At 44.3% G+C, this 21628-nt stretch overlaps 1 protein-coding gene across 6 annotated transcripts; it reads left to right on the top strand.

The window, feature by feature from the left end:
- The first annotated feature begins 285 nt into the window (after positions 1-285).
- On the top strand, positions 286-21627 carry LOC139376400 (autism susceptibility gene 2 protein homolog). Of its 6 annotated transcripts, none has more exons than XM_071118950.1 (17): positions 286-2121; positions 3681-3845; positions 13730-13765; positions 13883-13912; positions 14024-14072; positions 14239-14599; positions 14788-15008; positions 15246-15565; positions 15671-15712; positions 15867-15965; positions 16052-16135; positions 16366-16404; positions 16897-16968; positions 17204-17360; positions 17856-17939; positions 18039-18228; positions 18422-21627. In XM_071118950.1, exons 1-17 carry the CDS (start codon positions 1813-1815, stop codon positions 19989-19991), a joined length of 3828 nt encoding a protein of 1275 aa, XP_070975051.1. In that variant the 5' UTR covers positions 286-1812; the 3' UTR covers positions 19992-21627. The 6 variants fall into 6 exon arrangements, with proteins under 6 accessions (XP_070975051.1, XP_070975049.1, XP_070975050.1 ...); XM_071118948.1 differs by having other exon boundaries at positions 14221-14599; positions 15879-15965; XM_071118949.1 differs by having other exon boundaries at positions 14221-14599; positions 16067-16135.
- The last annotated feature ends 1 nt before the right edge of the window (position 21628 follows it).

The following is a 21628-nucleotide window of genomic DNA, read 5'->3' as shown; positions in this document are numbered from 1 at the left end:
CTTTTATGTTGCCACATATTCAAATTATTTGTTAACTTCATGTCATAGCTTGCAATAATTATTATTTTGAGGAAACTCGAATTTTGCTTCTACAAGTTACTATGATATTCCTTAATTGGCTCGATAACGTTATCGGAGAAAACAAATTGTATAAATATGGCAGCAACTCTCTTACTGTGAATTTTTTTAAAGGCTAGTTTCCAGGCCTTTTGCGTAGGTTTTAAGTGGTCATTGGTCTAGAGATTTTAGCTTGACCTGGCAACCCTGACCCTGATAGGCGAGGACTCGCTGAGGCGCACATTGACAAGGGTTGTCTCACAGATCTTTAAATTTCATATTTGTTTCCAAATGAAAGGTCGTTAGAGAATCGTTCTATTTTGTTTGTACTTGAAGACTGGTTACGATATTTGGTTTAACCGGAAATATCGGCAAATAATTCAACTTCCCCGGACACAAGTGGATTACACTGTGGGCCGCTGAAGGAGTTGTCCTGCCAGGGGCTTGGTCGATACCCTCCTTGATGGAACTCAAGACCGCGGCTTCAGTAGGGCCTTGAATAATTTAGTTTTTAATGGTTGTGGAGCAAAAACAAATGAGTGTAGGGAGAGACATCGATAACACACGAATAGTGGGTGACTAAACAGTCACAGTATAACGTCAGATTTAGTGTATAAAAAAAAAGGTACAGTTTGGATTAGCTAGGTATCTAAATTAGCTCGCTACCCAACTACGGCTAGCTAGCTACGTCTTTCTTTGATAATTCAACCATTCGTATTGGGCCCATCGTCAGGCTGGAGAAAATGTTCGCTTTTACTGTCAGCTCCAGGGTAACAGCTAGTTGTGGATTTTGTGCTAATCAATACTTTGGAAGGTATTTTAAATAATGTTTTTATTTACTATAACGTTGTCTACTCCGTGATAATTAGCTACATTGCGTTAGCAATAAACTGGCTAGACAATTATTTAACTAGCTAGCTAATACTAGCATAATAAAGCACTTGAATACATTTAACGTTAGCTAGGTAGCAACTACCAAGTGAACATAATTCTTATGTATGGCTAAAGTTGGCTACAGAAACAGTTAATCAAACTGTTTAACTAAAATGCTTGGAATACTTGTGGATGCACTAAATGAGCTAGCTATATAGATGCTTTAAATTGGCAGCAAATGATCTTGCTCTGGTGATTTGGCCGTGGCAGGTAGCTAATGTTATCGTTCGTTAGCTAGTTATCATTGGCTAATGTGCGATTTGGCTAGTTAACTAGGTTAGCTAATTTGTCAGCTCGTGCCGAAATTGTAATTAAAACGAGATGGGTGTGTATTTACATTGTAGCAATACCTCAGTAAATGTAACATTCGTATAAAATAGGCGTTTTTAGTTAATAACAACTAGCAAGTTAAGTTGGACAGCTAACTAGCGTTAGTCCTTTTTATTTACATACGCATATTTGGTTGTTGGTTTGCCAGCTAGCCTCTTTGAGACTGCGAATTAGCCATGTATTGACATCTTAACTTGGATATACTTCTGCTGAGCACACTAGCTAATACCACCAATTCTGGAAATAAAGATTTAATCTTCGTGAATTGACATGACAGTCAAATTTAGCCGAGAGAAAGGCACAGATGCCATTCTGTCCGCAAAAGACACTAGTTAAATAGACTAACGTTACTTTTAACGCCATTTTAAACAGGGGCTCCGGTGTGGGCCTTTGTGGTGGTGTTTAACTTTTGGCTAAGGAAAGTGCCTTCGACTGGGACGGATTTTTAAAAGTGCCTTAGGTCAGACTGGGACTGGTGCTGTTTGTTTTGACATGGAAGGTCCGAGTCAAAGCAGTGGGTTCAGACAGAGCCGACGCTCCCGTTCTCAACGAGACAGAGAGCGGCGCAGGAGAAGAGTAGACCTTGCTGAGCAGCGGGCCACATCGCCCTCATCGGGCTCGGAAAAGGAGCTTTGCGGGCCAGGATCTGTACTCGGTCCTGGAGGTAGAGAATGTCGACCCGGGTTTGCCGGCCCCAGACACAGGCCTCCTCGACGGAGGAAGCGCAAGTCGGTGTACTGTGAGGAGGACATCATCGATGGCTTCTCAATTGCCAGCTTCAACAGCTTTGAGGCCCTGGAGGTAAGTCTGTGTATTTCCTTATGTGAGCACAATCCTACCCTACCACAATACTTAGATATGATGGACTTCAGAATTTCAGGATTAGAATGTGATCTAGCATGCTCTTATGTGAGCACAATCCTACCCTACCACAATACTTAGATATGATGGACTTCAGAATTTCAGGATTAGAATGTGATCTAGCATGCTCTGAGGCGTTCAATGGCACCAATCCAGTATCCATGCACTGACCCATATGTCGACTGATCCTTCAAAGTGTAGTTTCTAAAACATGCAATGTCATTGTAACAGGAACTTATTGACCAATCTGAGTCATCTGTAGGTTCCCTTACCAGTTCAGGCATCACTGACTGCTATTCATTTCCCCCGAAACATTTCTCAGTCAAGGCTTCCTCTTTTTTTTTTTTTGGCCAATTTCAGTGGTAGGAATATCCTTGGTGGTTGTCAAGGCAGAACATGGGCAGCGAAAACCTGTGTGGGAAATAATAGGGAGCCAATCAACACATTGTCATTGTTTCAGTGAACATAATTGTTTTGTACTGCTTGCTTAACTTCTTGGCGCACCCATCCCGTTAGCGGATAATTTTCGTCAACATCCGCTGAATTGCAGAGCGCCAAATTCAAATTAAATGACTAAAAATATATTTTCATGAAATCACAAGTGCAATATAGCAAAACACAGCTTAGCTTGTTGTTAATCCACCTGGCGTGTCAGATTTCAAAAAAGCTTTTCGCCGAAAGCTATCCAAGCGTTTATGTAATGGCATCTCTCTCAGCAGACAAAACATTACAAACAGCTTAAAAAAAATAAAATGAATCGCTTACCTTTGATCTTTTATGTTTGCACTCACGAGACTCCCAGTTACACAATAAATGTTCCTTTTGTTCCATAAAGATGATTTTTATATCCAAAATACCTCCATTTGGTTGGCGCGTTATGTTCAGAAATCCACAGGCTCGAGCAGTCACGACGGGGCAGACGACAATTCCAACTAGTGTTCGTAGAAACATGTCAAAAGTTTTTTATAATCATTCCTCAGGTTGTTTTTACAATATATAATCAATACTGTTTCAACCGGACGATAGTTTCTTCAAAGGACAGAGAGAGAAAATGTCTGCTCCACTCTGTTGGCGCATGCAAAACGCTGCTGGCACTCAGCCATCCACTGACGCGCTCATTTTTCTGAATAAAAGCCTGAAACTGTCTAAAGACTGTTCACACCATGTGGAAGCCATAGGAAAAGGAATCTGGTTGATATCCCTTTAAATGGAGAGAAGGCGTGCAATGGAACAGAGAGCTTTCAGGAAAAACAGCACTTCCTAGTTGGATTTTCCTCAGGTTTTCGCCTGCAATATCAGTTCTGTTATACTCACAGACAATATTTTGACAGTTTTGGAAACTTTAGAGTGCTTTCTATCCTAATCTGATCTAATTATATGCATATTCTAGACTCTGGGCCTGAGAAATAGGCAGTTTCATTTGGGTACGTTTTTAATCCAAACGTCAAAATTACTGCCCCCTACACTCAAGTTAACACTGGGATGCATCTTCTCTCCAGATGGACTGCTCCATGAAGCCTACCCAGCGTGCCGCCATGCTCATGGGAAGGGGGAGCAAGAGGAAGAGGGGCCTGGAGGAGAATGGTAAAAGGCCCCTCTCAGAGCCCGAGGAAGGGGCCCCACCTAGCTTCTCACACAGCTGTTGGAAGAGGAGAAAGATTGAGGTAAAGGTGCACCGCATGAGATACACAGGTGTTATATGTAGTTGTCATGTCACATTTGGGTTTGAAAGTAGCTTATTTAAAGGCAGCATTTGCATGTCTGGTCTGGATCCTGTTGGTCTTGTTTGTGGGAACTAGCTGTCCGAGCTCAAATATTCAGACTGAAGTCATCAACTTGTAATGGCCTAGAGGCCTAGTAAGAGCATTAGCTGGCTACACACACCTGTTGTCGAAGAGTAAAACTTACTAGTGACATCTTTTTAGCACCCTGATGGCTGAGCTTGTGATGAATCGATGGTGATTTATTAACTCGAGGTCAGACAGACATGAGGATAATTTCAAGTTGCTAAATACCATGTCGCTGGGTAAGCTATATCTAGAGTACTGCTCTTTGAAACCAGATTTTCATGTGGTGTGCATCCCAACCTAGTGACCTTTAGCCTACACAGCAAGTATAATTTGGAAATTCAAGGGTTTTGTCAACTATTTTCGTACTGAAATTAGTGATGCACTGATATTACTTTTTTTTGTTTTGTTTGAATTTGGCCCCTTTTTCTCCCCAATTTCGTGGTATCCAATTGTTAAGTAGCTACTATCTTGTCTCATCGCTACAACTCCCGTACGGGCTCGGGAGAGACGAAGGTTGAAAGTCATGCGTCCTCCGATACACAACCCAACCAAGCCGCAATGCTTCTTAACACAGCGCACATCCAACCCGGAAGCCAGCCGCATCAATGTGTCGGAGGAAACACCGTGCACCAAGCAACCTTGGTTAGCGCGCACAGCGTCCGGCCCGCCGCAGGAGTCGCTGGTGCGCGATGAGACAAGGATATCCCTACCGGCCAAGCCCTCCCTAACCCGGACGACGCTAGGCCAATTGTGCGTCACCCTACGGACCTTCCGGTCGCAGCCGGTTACGACAGAGCCTGGGCGCGAACCCAGAGTCTCTGGTGGCACGGTGTTTCCTCCGACACATTGGTGCGGCTGACTTCTGGGTTGGATGCGCGCTGTGTTAAGAAGCAGTGCGGCTTGGTTGGGTTGTGTATCGGAGGACGCATGACTTTCAACCTTCGTCTCTCCCGAGTCTTAACCACTGCGCCACCCGGGAGGACTTGACTTTTTTGACCGATAACCAATATTTTCCTTCCCAAAAAAAACGATAACGATATTTAAAATTTGAGGTGCCTTTTAAGCATTCTAGTACAGTTAAATACACTGCTCAAAAAAATAAAGGGAACACTAAAATAACACATCCTAGATCTGAATGAATGAAATATTCTTATTACTTTTTTCTTTACATAGTTGAATGTGCTGACAACAATCACACAAATTATCAATGTAAATCAAATTGATCAACCCATGGAGGTCTGGATTTGGAGTCACACTCAAAATTAAAGTGGAAAACCACACTACAGGCTGATCCAACTTTGATGTAATGTCCTTAAAACAAGTCAAAATGAGGCTCAGTAGTGTGTGTGGCCTCCCTACAACGCCTGGGCATGCTCCTGATGAGGTGGCGGATGGTCTCCTGAGGGATCTCCACCCAGACCTGGACTAAAGCATCCACCAACTCCTGGACAGTCTGGTGCAACGTGGCGTTGGTGGATGGAGCGAGACATGATGTCCCAGATGTGATCAATTGGATTCAGGTCTGCGGAACGGGCGGGCCAGTCCATAGCATCAATGCCTTCCTCTTGCAGGAACTGCTGACACACTCCAGCCACACGAGGTCTAGCATTGTCTTGCATTAGGAGGAACCCAGGGCCAACCGCACCAGCATATGGTCTCACAAGGGGTCTGAGGATCTCATCTCGGTACCTAATGGCAGTCAGGCTACCTCTGGCAAGCACATGGAGGGCTGTGCGGCCCCCCCCAAAGAAATGCCACCCCACACCATGACTGACCCACCCAACATGCTGGAGGATGTTGCAGGCAGCAGAACGTTCTCCACGGCGTCTCCAGACTGTCACTTCTGTCGCATGTGCTCAGTGTGAACCTGCTTTCATCTGTGAAGAGCACAGGGCGCCAGTGGCGAATTTGCCAATCTTGGTGTTCTCTGGCAAATGCCAAACGTCCTGCACGGTGTTAGGCTGTAAGCACAACCCCCACCTGTGGACATCGGGCCCTCATACCACCCTCATGGAGTTTCTGACCGTTTGAGCAGACGCATGTACATTTGTGGCCTGCTGGAGGTCATTTTGCAGGGCTCTGGCAGTGCTCCTCCTGCTCCTCCTTGCATAAAGGCGGAGGTAGCGGTCCTGCTGCTGGGTTGTTGCCCTCCTACTGCCTCCTCCACGTCTACTGATGTACTGGCCTGTCTCCTGGTAGCGCATACATGCTCTGGACACTACGCTGACAGACACAGCAAACCTTCTTGCCACAGCTCACATTGATGTGCCATCCTGGATGAGCTGCACTACCTGATCCACTTGTGTGGGTTGTAGACTCCGTCTCATGCTACCACTAGAGTGAAAGAACAGCCAGCATTCAAAAGTGACCAAAACATCAGCCAGGAAGCATAGGAACTGAGAAGTGGTCTGTGGTCACCACCCTTTATTGGGGGTGTCTTGCTAATTGCCTATAATTTCCACCTGTTGTCTATTCCATTTGCACAACAGCATGTGAAATGTATTGTCAATCAGTGTTGCTTCCTAAGTGGACAGTTTGATTTCACAGAAGTGTGATTGACTTGGAGTTACATTGTGTTGTTTAAGTGTTCCCTTTATTTTTTTGAGCAGTGGAGTTAAAACACACATCTCAATGCAAGAGGCATCACTACGGTCCTTGGTTCGAATCAAGGCTGTATCACATCCGGCCGTGATTTGGAGTCCCATAGGGCGGCGCACAATTGGCCCAGCCTCGCCCGTGTTTGTCTGGAGTAGGCCGTCATTGTCAATAAGAGTTTGTTCTTATTAACGGACTTGCCTAGTTAAATAAAGGTTACACACATCAAAGTTATTTTGTTGGCATTTACTTATGCCCCCATTACCAGTAAAATATAATCAAAACCTATTTCTTTCACTTACTTGCTGTGCTGTTTCATTGTTTGTTAATTTGTTCAGTCATTTCATTCTCAACCAGGATTTCTATGGAACGATGTTTGGGTCTTTGCATGTCAAAAAAGATGCACGTCAAATAACACTATTTGACGTGTCAAATAAGTTTGTCGACCAATCAGGACCTGAATATGATTGCACGTCACATAATAATTTAACGCGTTCATACATTTTTTACGTAGTTATTACACTATCACTCGTATTTCATGTCACAATACGTCATCGATATGTACGCTATGATACTGGTAAAGTTGTCTCGCGCACCTACAGTGCTTGGTCATAAAAAAGCTAGCTAGCTCATGGATGCAAACAATGTTCTTCCCCAAAAACATAGCAAAACGACAATCTTTTTCAGTAGCTATAGTTAGTTAACTAGCAAACTATAAAGCTAGGTGTCATCTAAAATAACCCAGTTTAAGACAGTTCTTATTTGATTAATGGTGGTCGGACCCATCTATGTGAAGCTAGCCACAATAAAGATTAGCCACAATAGTGGACTTTGCGGTTAGCCTTCAAAATTAAAAAAGTATGTCATTGACAGTGATGCAAATGAATACAAATAGTAGAATTGTGCCATAATTGAATAGACCATGCTAAACGAGGTTGGAGTGTTATATAAAATCAACAAAAGACAATCATTTGTTATTTTGACATCTGTTGAAATCACACTAGATGTATTATGCTGTAGAATGGCTTTGGGGCCATACTTATTTCACTGTACAGCCTTACCTATGGATTGTGGATCAATGACATGGGGTATCAGTCTACTCAGTGACACCCAGAGAACATTAGCATCGTAGCTCTTATTGCGGGACTCTGAAACAACTGTGAATTGAACCACATGTATTGTCAACCTATGTGTATGGAACACTATTCCTGAAGAAAAACAATACTGCGTGCATGTTTTGGAGTCTGATAACTCTGAGGAGGACGTTGGGAAAAAATATCTTGGGTATTGAGTAGAGGTTGACTGATTTTTATGATTTTTCAACACAGATACCGATTATTGGAATACCAAAAAAGCAGATACTGATTAATTAGACAATTTTTACATGTAATAATGACAATAACAACAATACTGAATGAACACTTGTATTTTAACTTAATATAATACAGAAATAAAAATCAATTTGGTCTCAAATAATTAATAAAACATGTTCAATTTGGTTTAAATAATGCAAAAACAGTGTTGGAGGCGAAAGTAAAAGTGACATATGTGCCATGTAATAAAAGCTAACGTTTAAGTTCCTTGCTCAGAACATGAGAACATATGAAATCTGGTGGTTCCTTTTAATAACATGAGTCTTCAATATTCCCAGGTAAGAAGTTTTAGGTTGTAGTTAATATAGGCATGATGACGCGATGACTATTTCTCTCTATGCCATTTGTATTTCATATACCTTTGACTATTTAGATGTTCATATAGGCACTTTAGTATTGCCAGCCTAATGTTGGGAGTTGATAGGCTTGAAGTCATAAACATCACTGTGCTTTAAGCATTAAGAGCTGCTGGCAAATACCCTAAAGTGCTGTGTGAATGAATGCTTACAAGCCTGCTGCCACCTACCACTGCCCAGTCAGACTGCTCTATCAAATATCAAACCATAGACTTAATTATAATATAATACACACAGAAATATGAGCCTTTTGGTAATTTATATGGTAAAATCCGGACACTTATCATTTAGAAAACAAAATGTATATTTTTTCAGTGAAATACCGAACTGTTCCGTATTTTATCGAACGGGTGGCAAATTAATTACGGTCTTTGTTAGGAAGAAATTAAGTTCTCAATGATCCAGGCTGCCCAAACTGCTGCTTATACCTGACTCTGCTTGCACTGAATGTAAGATAAGTGACTTTCTCTAGTGAATATTGCCTGCTAACATGCATTTCTTAACTAAATATGCAGGTTTAAAAAATATATATACTTTTGTGTATTGATTTTAAGAAAGGCATTGTTTATGGTTAGCTACATTTGTGCGACAATGGTGCTTTTTTTCACGAATCCACTTTTGTTAAATCATCACCCGTTTGGCAAAGTTGAAGTAGGCTGTGATTTGATGATAAATTAGCATTTATTATATGCAATGCAGGACAAGCTAGTTAACTTAGTAATATCATCAACCATGTGTCAACTATGTGATTGTTTTTCTAAGATAAGTTTAATACTTGCTAGTAACTTACCTTGGCTCCTTGTAGCCACAGGTCCTTTTGATGCTGCATTCGCGTAACAGGTGATCATCCTGCCACGCAGTCTCCTCGTGGATTGCAATGTAATAGAGGTCGACCGTTTAATCGGAATAGACGATTAATTAGGGCCTATTTCAAGTTTTCATAATCGGAAATGGGTATTTTTGGAAACCGGTTTGGCCATTTTTACACCTTTTTTATTTATTTTTTTAACTAGGCAAGTCGGTTAAGAACACATTCTTATTTTCAATGGCGCCCTAGGAACGGTGGGTTAACTGCCACATTCAGGGTCGGAACGACAGATTTTCACCTTGTCAGCTCGGGGGATTCAATCTTGCAACCTTAGTTAACTAGTCCAACGCTCTAACCACCTGCCTCTCATTGCACTCCATGAGGAGACTGCCTGTTACGCGTATGCAGTAAGCCAAGGTAAGTTGCTAGCTAGCATTAAACTTATCTTATAAAAAACAATCATAATCACTAGTTAACTACACATGGTTGATGATATTACTAGTTTATCTAGCGTATCCTGCGTTTCATATAATCGATGCGGTGCGTATCGTTGCTCCAATGTGTACCTAACCATGAACATCAATGCCTTTCTTAAAATCAATACATAGAAGTATATATTTTTCAACCTACATATTTAGCTAAAAGAAATCCAGGTTAGCAGGCAATATTAACCAGGTGAAATTGTCACTTCTCTTGCGTTCATTGCACGCAGAGTCAGTGTATACGCAACAGTTTGGGCTGCCTAATTTGCCAGAATTTGCCATAATTATGACATAACATTGAAGGTTGTGCAATGTAACAGGAATATTTAGACTAATGGATGCCACCCCTTACATAAAATACGGAACGGTTCCGTATTTCACTGAAATAATAAACGTCTTGTTTTCGAGATGATAGTTTCTGGATTTGACCATATTAATGACCTTAGGCTCGTATTTCTGTGTGTTATTACATTATAACTAAGTCTATGATTTGATAGAGCAGTCTGACTGAGCGGTGGTAGGCAGCAGCAGGCTCGTAAGCATTCATTCAAACAGTACTTTTGTGCGTTTTGCCAGCAGCTCTTCGTTGTGCGTCAGGCATTGCGTTGTTTATGACTTCAAGACTATCAACTCCCGAGATTAGGCTTGTGTAACCGATGTGAAATGGCTAGCTAGTTAGCGGGGTGCGCGCTAATAGCGTTTCAAACGTCACTCGCTCTGAGACTTGGAGTTGTTATTTCCCTTGCTCTGCATGGGTAACGCTGCTTTGAGGGTGGCTGTTGTCATTGTGTTCCTGGTTCGAGCCCAGGAGCAAGGAGAGGGACTGAAGCTATACTGTTACACTGGTAATACTATAGTGCCTATAAGAACATCCAATAGTCAAAGGTTAATGAAATACAAATGGTATAGAGAGAAATATTCCTATAATAACTACAACCTAAAACTTCTTACCTGGGAATATTGAAGACTCATGTTAAAAGGAACCACCAGCTTGCATATGTTCTCATGTTCTGAGCAAGGAACTGAAACGTTAGCTTTCTTACATGGCACATATTGCACTTTTACTTCTCCAACACTTTGTTTTTTCATTATTTAAACCAAATTGAACATGTTTCATTATTTATTTGAGGCTAAATTGATTTTATTGATGTATTATTTATTGATGTATATTGATGTATTATAAAGTAAAAATAAGTGTTCATTCAGTATTGTTGCAATTGTCATTATTACAAAAAATAAAATAAAAAATTGGCCGATAAATCGGTATCGTCTTTTTTTGGTTCTCCAAAATCGGTATCGGCGTTGAAAAATCCTAATCGGTCGACCTCTACAATGTAATCGCCCATAATTGGCATCCAAAAAGGCCGATTACCGATTATGAGAACTTGAAATCGGCCCTAATTAATCAGCCATGAAGAATCGTTCGACCTCTAGTATTGAGTAGACTGATACCCCATTTAATTAATCCCCAATCCTTAGGTAAAGCTGTACAGTGCAATATGAATGTCAATACACACAATAGGCTGCCTGGGGAGGAGATCCACAGTCCCCTGATAAGGGCTACAATGCTAATATTTTCGTAAACTCTTCACGGTTGTGTTCTGTGGGTGTCACCGAGTTGACTGATACCCCATATCAATGCTTCACATTCCAACCTTGTTTAACATTATCTAGTCGAAATATGGCATTGATTCCACCTATTGTAATCTTCTGCATCACTTTCAAATAGGTACTTTTATTTTGAAGTCAAATGGCAAATTCCACTATTATGCCTAATCGTTATTGTGGCTAGCTTCATAACCCAGTCCGGTCGAGCCTCACTAGCCAGATGAAGCTAGCTGACGGCTTATAACGTTAGCTTTGGGCAACCGGGTTAAGTAGCTGGCTAGCGATTTATTTTATTTATTTTCACGAACTGAAGTTCAATTTCAATAGGTGAACAACAAGTTAATACTACTAAGCTAATCCTTACTCACAAGGATTCTTAAATCATTGCTAAGAATAATGAAAATGACTGCAGTTTCTACTGGTCATTGTGTTCAGGCTGGTTATATTGGTGCTAAGCTAAAGCTAGCTAGCTACCCCAGAAGTTGTGGTCAAACAAATAATGCTTTATTACCAACGCGGTATTGTAAACACATCGTTCGTGGCCGGTTTTTGCAGACTTTTTTTGTACAGCTTTGACAGTGCTACTGATAGTAGTGGTGGCGCTTGCCTTGCACGTGCAAATTCAGAACGCAAAACATTCTATAATAGAACTGTTATTTGACGTATCAAATTAAAAGTGTATTTAACGCTTCAAATAGTGTTATTGTCAAAAAGTGTTATTTGATGTATCTTTTTTGACCCAAACGGCGTTTTGTAGTATGTTGTGAAGGTAATAGCAGTGACACTGTTACTCTAATTCCGGTAGGGCAACATCTGAAAAATAGCGCACTTGGTAGTGTGTACTGGTGCTCGACCAGTTGCGCAAGCCAACATCACCCACAACAGAGAACGGTTGATTGTCAAGGGCAATGAATCCCATTATCTTGGCGTCAATGGATTTTGCCTTTTGATTTGTCTCGCTAAATTGTTCTTACTCTTTCAAATGACTGCTCAACTTGTTGACTGCTTGATCCACACAGCAAACATGGTGGGCTAGGTTAGGAATGCTGTGTTGCACGTGTAGCGTAACATTTTACGTGGCGTCATTACGTTGTGTACCTACGTTATATAGGTATGCACGTCTGCTTTGACATTGGTTTTGCGTATCAGCGTTAAACTAGACATCGGGCCGATACCGATGTTGGCATTTTTCGCTAATATCTTTTGATTCCTATCTGTAAACCACATTTTCTTTTTCATATTATTTTTCATATTGTGCATCCCTACTATGTACATAGGGAAGCAGTCTCTAAGGTTCAGAGAAGGGTACTGGGTGGAGGCTGGCTAGTGGGGTGACTGTTTAACAGTCGATGGCCTGGAGATTGAAGCTTCCAAGACCCAGTTGCACAGGGAGGGGTACAGACCCAGGGCCCTGAGCTTAGTGATGAGCTTGGAGGGCACTGGTATTTAAGTCCGCTGTAGTCAATGAACAGCATTCTTACATAGGTATTTATCTTGTCCAGGTGGGATAGGGCAGTGCACTGGCGTTGTCTGTGGATCTGTTGGTGCGATATGTGAATTGTAGTGGGTCTAGAATGTCAAGTTGGAGGTGATGTGGTCCTTAACTAGCCTCTCAAAGCACTTCATGATGACAGAAGTTTGTGCTTTGGGGCAATAGTAATTTAGTTAAATTACCTTTGTTCCTGTACCCAGGAAAGCAAGGGTGGACATCTTGAAGCAAGTGTGGGACAACAGACTGGGATATGGAGAGATTGAGTATGTCCGTAAACACTCCAGCCAGCTGGTCTGCACATGCTCTGAGAACGCGACTTGGGATGCCGTCTTGGCTGGTAGCCTTGCGAGGGTTAACACGCTTAAATGACTTACTCACGTTGGCCACGAAGAACAAGATTACACAGTCCTCGTGATCGCCTGGAGCCCGTGTCGGCGGCGCAATGTTTTGTTCGAAACAGGCGAAGGTCTTCAGTAAATCCTGGAGCAAGGCACGACTTTCCCTTTATAATTTGTGATTGGCTGTAGTCTCATGTCTGAGATGTTGAATTGTGACTCCACTTCGTCCCTGTACTGTCGTTTTGCCTCCAATTGCTTTACGGAGGTCGTAACTGGTCTGTTTATACACGTCCATGTTCCCAATCACCTTGCCATGGTTAAATGCGGTGGTTTGTGCTTTCAGTTTTGCGCAAATGGGTTTTTTGGTTTGGATAAGTTCTAATCCTCTATGCACTTCCTGACGAACCTAGTCACAAAGTGAGTGTATACGTTGATACTGTTCTCAGAGTCCACCAGGAACATTTCCCAGTCCATGTGATCAATCTTAAAGCATAGATTCTGATTGGGAGAGTAGCAATGATCCATGGTCCGTGTTCCACATGTAGCATAGGAGATGCATTGATTAGTTTCGGTTGCATTTTCCTCGGATTTCCTTTTATTAAAGTCCCCGGCTACAATAAATGCGGCCTCCAATACTTTTGCAAGGCACTGTGTGTTGAAGGTGAATACCATCAGTCTTACATATTAACTGTTATAATTGTTTTAGGGTGGGGGCATCCTCTTCTTGGAGACTGGCTACATCGTAAGTTTCTTTATACTTCTATCAATTACAATACATAAGATGACCACAGCTGCCTCCTATAATTGTAGTTTATGAATGTTGTGGCACACCTAAATGTTGCTTTTTATGTTATTTTAGTGTGACACAGAGAGCGAGTCAGCAGATAAGGTGGGTACTGTTTGCATCAAACTGAATACAATTATGATTGTTGGAAGAGCAGTGTTTTTCCTGCTTATTATTGGGGTTAGATTTATTTGTTTTCCTCATCTCATCCCCTAGGCCTCCGACAGTGACATGGGGCCAATATTCATTGTCAGCACAAGGAAAGGTAAAATGCAGTTCTCTTCTTCCCTATCTGTATGCCTTTGCTTTATAAATATGCTCTCGTCATTTGGTGTTTCTTTTTTTATCCCAGTATGCACTTATTTCATAATATGTGGTGTCCTTTCTTTTTTCATGTTTTTGTTTAAGTGCAGTTCTTTATCACCCTGTAGTTTTGGAACCTATCCCTGTGAGCATGGCCTCTATGGGCAAAGGCTGCCCTACACTTCCGCTGCCAGGCCGCTGTGGCCTCTCCCGGCTGGCGGTCACCCCGCGTGTCTCTGGCCTGGAGCGCAGCCAGGAGAGGAGTCTGGAGCCGCCTTACCCTGAGCCCCTGTCTACCTCACCCTCCTTCTCCTGCCTGCCGTCCCTCTCCCCGGCCATGGTCGCACGGCCCGGACAGCTCAACGGCAGCAGCGATGGCCTTCGCCACAACGCCCACCACAAACCCAGCCCGCCACACTCCAAACACAAGTCCTTCCTCACCTTCCCCGGGCGACACCCATCCATCTACAGCATGGGCATCAACAACAGGTCAGTCACTGCCAGATCTGCCTAATAGTCAGCATTACTACTGCAGAACCAATACTACTTCTTCCACTTTTATAAAACAACTGACAACTCTTTTTGACTTGCCTGGTTAAATAAAGGAAAACATTTAAAATCAAGACTGCTGACTTAAGAAAATGTATATTTTCTAGTCAACTTTTCTCTCTCCTTAGGAACGGTACATCAGTCAAGCCCCCATCCTCTTCTGCTGCTTCTTCCTCGTTGTCTATACGACCCCCAACTCCCTCTTCCAGTATGTCGATGTCCCTAATTAGAGGTCCAGGGTCATTAGCATGTCTGCGCCCCCCTTCACGTGCTGGCTCTGGTGCCATGTTCACCCCCTCCCCTGGGCTTCCTCCTCCACCTCCTCTCCTCACTTCCCACTCAGGAGCAGGTACTGTACATTTGGCACCAATGTGTATTGCTATTCACCTTTTTTCACAGCCTTAGTCAGATGTTCAGCCATAATTGCAAATCTGTGTGTTTTTTATTTACCAATCAGGTCTACTACTGGCTTAATTTGGGTTCTTGGACAGCCTACTGTCAGTGTTGTAAAATTAGTTATTTGGGCACCATATCCACCTATTTAAAATATATTCTCCATTCCTCTCCATCTGTCCCACTACTGCAGACCAGGACCTGCTGCGCCAGGACCTGCTGCGCCAGGGCCTGAACTCTCACTTCCTGGCCTCGCAGGATCGCGAGGGCCGCCGCAGCGTACCTGGGGCTGAGCTCAACGGTGGCGGGCCAGGCCTCTCTACTCCCGGTGGTCCATCGGGGGCCAGCCCCAGCTCGGGCTCCTCAGGCCGCTCCTCCCAGGCCCAGCCCGGAATTCAGCCCCTGGCCTTCCAGTTCCACCAGCACAACCACCAGCACCAGCATACACATACGCACCAACACTTCACCCCCTTCCTGCACCCCACTCCCTCCGCACCACCGCCTCAGCACCTGGTAAGCGATTACATTCTACCCTGTTAAATTGGGTTTCACAGAGCAGCTTCTGCTTTGAAATGCCAGTGTTGTGAATTTGTCATTAATTGGCTTTTTGTGTTTTAGTTTGAGAAATATGGCAAGATGGAGGGACTCTACAGAAACACTGTGAGTTTACGTTTACATGCTCCAGAATTGGTTTGGTTATACGTTGCTGTGGTGGTTGTTGAGATTAATGTGGTAGGACTTAGGCAGAATGGGGTCTGGGGAGTGTAGTTTTAACCAGGCTCTGCTTGTGTGTGTGTGTGTGTGGCTGATTTAGTTCTTCCCACAGTACCCTCCTCCCCCAGTGCCAGGCATCCAGCCCGTGCTTCCTCCCAATGGGCCCTTCAGCTCTCTGCAAGGAGCCTTCCAGCCTAAGGTGAGTGGTGCTTTAGCTACACAAGTCAGTGGATGATATGTCATGTCGTGTCTGGATGACAAACTGTTTGCTGTGTTTTGATGCAGCCCCTTGTCCCCCAGGGAACAAGTCCTGAGATGACAGCTCGACTGGGGGTTGTGCCTCACCACCTGCAGCCCAAAGACCCCAGGGTAAGATGCACAGTATAAAATGGCCATTTTGGAATATATGATGCCTATGGTTACAACTGAAGCTTGTAGTCTAGGATTGAGCTGGGATCGATGGACAATGCACATGCCTCTAAAGGCATTATGTGCAAAGACTTGGGCCTAGTAGTCAGTGCAGGAAAGTGTGAATAACAAATAGTAAAAAGAGTGGAGAATCTTAACAAACATGGTTTACTATTCTTTCTTTTGTTTAGCTAACTGATCCATTTGGGACATCGTTGAAAGTCAGTAATGTAAGCAAAGCCAGATGCTTCATCATCACTTGAATACTTCATTTTTGAAAGTATTATGATACTGTACAGCTTTTTTTCTTATTCACTTTGTCATGACTGCTACATTTTAAAACTATTTGACTAAATGCCCTTGCATACCGTGTCTGATTTCTTCCAACTTTTGGCACACCTACTGTGAAACTCCCTGCAACTTTCCATCATTACTCATCTCAGAATCAGAAGTAAAAAAAATAAAAAAAGGTTTTATTCGTCCAGGAAAAATAAACTGACCCATAATATATTGTTTATTACTGACGCTTGCCTTACTAAATTGTACCCCCCCCCCCCACACACACACACACACACACACACACAATTCTCATGTTGATGCCGTGCCAGATGAACATTTCATATGGCAGACATTAACACCATCGCATCTGTGTGCAAAGGCCTTGTGTCTTACTGCAAGCAAAACAGGGTCACCGAGTCAATAATGTGTTTTTGTCTACACAGAAACCAGGGAAGTGGTGTGCTATGCATGTACGTGTGGCGTGGATGATTCTGAGACATCAGAAGAAAGTGAAGGTGGGACTTTTTTTTTTAATTAATTTTTTTACTACAATTCAATCTGATCCTATCAATTGTGATTTTTATCAAATAAGTAGAAAGTATTTCTCATTTTAATTTGACCACTGAAGCATCTCAAACATTATCGGATGTGATCAACTCATCCCCCAAAAATAATAGATACTGGTCAAGTTGTCCATGTTTATTGAAAAAGCTATGGTCATTGCATTGACTGACCACTGTCCTCTCTCAGCTGATGCAGGCTGATCCGCACAAGCTGGACTTCCGTAACGAGATGTTGGCTCGTCTTCCGGGCTCCGGGGGCCTGGGTACACTAGGGCCCCTTGGTGGTGGTGGCCTCCCCTCTGCCCACGACCTTAACCGACCTGCCAGCCTCTTTACAGCCACTGGTGGGTGCTTGTTTTGTGTAGCAAGATATGTTTGAAGAAAACGTGCTGCAATTGTATTCACCATAAGGATAGAACTATGGGCTTTTTCAAAACCTCAGGCACAGAGGAAAGATTCCTTGACATTGCAAATAGTTAGTCAATTATTTATCATTTTTAGTCTAATTTTGTCCCCCCCATCAACGCTCCACCTCTTTCCTCACTCCAACTGCGCTCTTGGGTAAACAACTGTTTCAAAGGGCGCATCTGTACCACTTGCACCCTCAGTAAACACTTCTCATTTTGATTCACCCACTCAAGGAACTGATTTGCCTACTCACAGGTCACTAAAACACCTTATTAGCCAAGATATTACATTTAAAGCATACTAACTCTTCAGCATGTGACTCTAATAGGCCCCAGTGGGTCTGAACACTAGTAGTGAATATTGCCAGAGGTCTTATGCTGTAAGGCTTGTGTCCGCGCATCAGTCCAGATGTTTATATACTTGTGTTGCAGATCCGTACGGCCGCTCACCTCCGTTCACCCCTCTCGGAGCCCTGGGCTCTGGTGCCTTTGGGGGACTTGGCAGCCCTACGCTGGGTGAGTCACCATTTCTCTTCCTCAAAAAAGATGCATAGTTTGTCTTTACTCCTTTGTCCTTACTCTCCACTAAAATGACTAACTTTATTCTGTCTCCAGCTAACAGCTCGGTGTTTGGCCACAAGGAGCCTCCTGCCGTCGGGGGCTTACCCAACCCTCATGACCCCTGGAACCGACTGCACGGTGGGCCTCCCCCCTTGGCTGGCCCCAGTTGGGCCAAGGGGGCTGAGAAGAGGGACGAGCGTGACACAGGGAAGGACATTATTCACATCAAAGATGAGAAAGACAGGTGAGACACAACAGCCTCGACTCTAGTTTATCGACTTAGTTCCTAAATTTGCTGTTTGCACTCTTGACTTATCTTTCTATAATATTTTTCTGTCTGATTCTGTTCATGTTACTCTTAACAATTTCAATACTGGATTTGATTTGAATGCTGAATTTGCATACCTCTCCCCAACCATCCTCTATTTTTTTTTCAGAGACAATATGCTATATGGTCGTCAACCTGTGCGGATGTCTCCAGTGGCCCCGGCCCTCACTCTCCAGCAGCACCACGGCAGCACCCCTGTCTCCCACATCAACGGGCACGGGGGCCCTCTGGGAGGCCCCAGCAGTCTCACTGAGGATCTGACACGCAGAGATGGAGACAAAAGACTGCTCCTCTCGGTCTCCTCCAGGCCACCTCCTCTAGGCCCTTCATCCTCAGCAGCTGCAACAGACAGAGACAGACCTCGCTCCTCCTCTTCCTCTGTGCTGACGACTCCACCGCCCTCTGGACTCGGCGCCCCTTCCCCCTTGGATCTGTACCCCCGTCAGCAGCCCGCAGCGCTGCACAGCCTACACAGCGAACCCTCTCACTCATCACAGAGAGAGGGAGGCCCCCCTGCCTCATCCTGTTCCTCAGCCACGGTCACCTCTCTGTCCCAGGGTAAGAAGCCTGACCGAACCAACACCCCGGTGCCCAAGCCTCCCCCAGTCAAGGTCAAGGAGGAAAGGAAGGAGGAACCAGAGCTCGTGCCAATCTCCTTGCCGCCGCCTCTGCCCCCCAACTATGACAGGCCCAACAGCCGCTCTCACCACCGCTCCGCCACCCCCTCTTCTCTCTCTCTGACTTCCACGTCCGGGGTGCCCCTACCTCCTCCGACCCCGCACAACCCTCACCATCATCTCTCCCTCCTGGAGCGCTCTCGAGCGCAGGCCGCCATTGAGGCCTACCTGGGGAGCACACAAGGGGGTGGGGGGATAGTAGTGGGTCCAGGGGGGGAGAGGTTCTCCACCCACCCCCATGGCCCACCCCAGGGGCACGGCCAGCACCCCCACAGCTTCCAATGGGACCCATGGAGGGAGCTGGCTGCCCAGCAGCAGCAGCAACGCCGAGAGGCCATGGCCCTGCGTTCGGACCCCCACCTGGCGCTGCGCTCTGACCCCCACCTGGCCCGGCTGCTCCAGGCCCAGCACGCCCAGCGCTTCCTGGAGGCCGAGAGGGCGGCAGCCTTGGCAGCAGCTGTGGCTGCCAACAACCCTCACCACCACCCTCCTACCTCTACCTCCTCGGTCCGCCAGGAGTTTGGCCTGATGGCCCACCACTTTGACCGCCCTCCTCAGCTGGGGCCCCCAGGTGGCGGCCTCATGGATGAGCAGCAGCGCGCCCAGATCCTAAGGGAAGACTTTGAAAGGGCACGCTACTTCGGGATGCACGCTCACCCGCACCTCTCGGGCTCCCACCACCCACCTGGTTCTCACGCAGCCCACCTGGAACAGCTGCACGCCGGGATGCTCTCCCACTCACATCTCCATCAGCCTGGAGCCTCCAACTCTTCGCCCCACCACCCCAGCCTCTACTCCCGCCTGGGGCCTCTCCACACTCACCACGTGCCCAATGGAATCCTTGCCAAGACCCCTGCTGGCCTGGTGGGGGCACTGTCTGTAGGCGCCCCCCCTCCACTCATTCCATCTGTGACAAGCAGGTCTTCCACCCCGACCCGTAGACTGGGTGGGCCGGGGGACTTGGCACTGTACAGCTCTCATAAAGAAGGCGAGTCCAGATAGTACAGGAACACACCGTAGGAGTAGTAGGGAAATGTCAGGATTACTGTGCTGCTCTCACTGTTTCCTGTAAGATGGAACACCTTTTAGGAACTACAACACACACAGCTTACTCAGGCTCTAGACCAATCACGGTCTCAGCTCCCCCAAATGGTGTTGCTGGTTGATTGGGTCGAAGGCGGTGAAGGGAAGGGATACGGAGATTTGTCAGGGTGACTCAGTACATTTATCCACAATGGTTCTATCAGTGCACTTTTAAGGTACATGGTTTATGTGCATCCTGGTGTGTTATTTTAAGGTTCTTTTTTTTCCATTTGAGAAATCTATAAAATGATAGCTGTATGAAGAGGCGGAGGCTTTTCCAATTGAATATGATCAGGTTTGAAGCAGGCTTTTTCAGGTTGGGTAAGATTAACTCCTAGAGAGATGTGCATATTTTGTACATGTTCACCCTCTCATTCTAAGTAATGAGATCTATAAATCCCTTTGCATAAATCAAACATGTTGGGCTGTTTTCTGGATGAGAGCTGAAGAATTATGGTAGTACATAGTGCTGGGACGATACCAAGGGGCAAAATATTTTTCCATGGCAAAAATTAAAACACACAGCAGACAACTCTTTGGTCTGTTAAAAACCTGCCATGTGTAAAATATTGTGTGCTATAGCTTGGAGATAATTTTTTGACTCTGGATAACAACAATGTTTGTTTCCAACATTTAGGGCTATTTGTCTAAAGTTTAATCCGCTTCGTGTTTTGTTTTCTTGCCACGATACTAACGAGTATCGTGACACTGGTATCGTCCTGGCTCTAGTAGTATATTTCTATCGTTTTATTTTTTTTGTGTCCTCTTTTATTGTGAAAAGACTGTAGATTACCGATGAAACTTCTAAAGATTCTAAATCGATAAAGAACCATAGGCTTCTGTACTTCGGTTCTCCGCTCCTCACAAAAAATGACCCCGCTACCCTCAACTTCACCACTCCTCTGTGCTCTATGAACCTCTGTTCCAGCTCTTGTATTTAAAAGAATGATGTTATGAACTATGCGGCCATGGTGGACAATGTCTAAAACTGAAACTTTCTCATTCACATTTCTGACTCGACATTATGAGCAGGACCAGTAGTCTAGTGAAATTGCCTTTGTAATTATTATTATTGTTAACATTAATTATCTTCTATAATGATAATAAATATATTCACAGTTTTTTATGTTATTTGTCATTGTTTTCAGGTATCACGAATGCACTCCCCTGTTAGTAACAAATTAAAGTTGTTCCAGATCAGGCAGTAAAAGTTTTGTATGACTGAGAAAGGAAATGCTTGTGAACGTGAGTAAGACACAACCATAAAAACCTCTGGCCTCTTCATGGATCAGATCTTTGAATACACTGAGAGGGAGCTTTGTGTTTGTCGCATCACATTTTGGACTCTGAACGCCTGCCGGCAAGTCATTTTCACAGGGATGTTCCATGAGCAGATAAATTATGTACGTGGAAGAATGGGACATCTACTGGACGACTGAGAAAAGAATCCGTAGACTTGTGCGTACTACACATGACTGGACTGAGAGGAGGAAAATACATTTGGGTCGATTATTTTAAGACCATTTTATACCTTTCAAACCCCTTCTAGAGACCAC

The sequence above is a fragment of the Oncorhynchus clarkii genome, chromosome 20 (genome assembly GCF_045791955.1).
Source record: "Oncorhynchus clarkii lewisi isolate Uvic-CL-2024 chromosome 20, UVic_Ocla_1.0, whole genome shotgun sequence".
In the NCBI taxonomy this organism is placed as follows: domain Eukaryota; kingdom Metazoa; phylum Chordata; class Actinopteri; order Salmoniformes; family Salmonidae; genus Oncorhynchus; species Oncorhynchus clarkii.
The sequence above is the reverse complement of the archived record's forward strand: the minus strand, read 5'-3'. Positions and strand labels throughout refer to the sequence as shown.

Excerpts from the sequence above, each read along its gene's own strand:
- LOC139376400 (XM_071118947.1), top strand. The coding sequence starts at position 1,813 with ATGGAAGGTCCGAGTCAAAGCAGTGGGTTCAGACAGAGCCGACGCTCC. Across the intron at positions 15,713-15,866 it reads AGGGACTCTACAGAAACACT|TTCTTCCCACAGTACCCTCC; the intron begins GTGAGTTTACGT and ends TGGCTGATTTAG. Across the intron at positions 18,229-18,421 it reads ATCAAAGATGAGAAAGACAG|AGACAATATGCTATATGGTC; the intron begins GTGAGACACAAC and ends TTTTTTTTTCAG.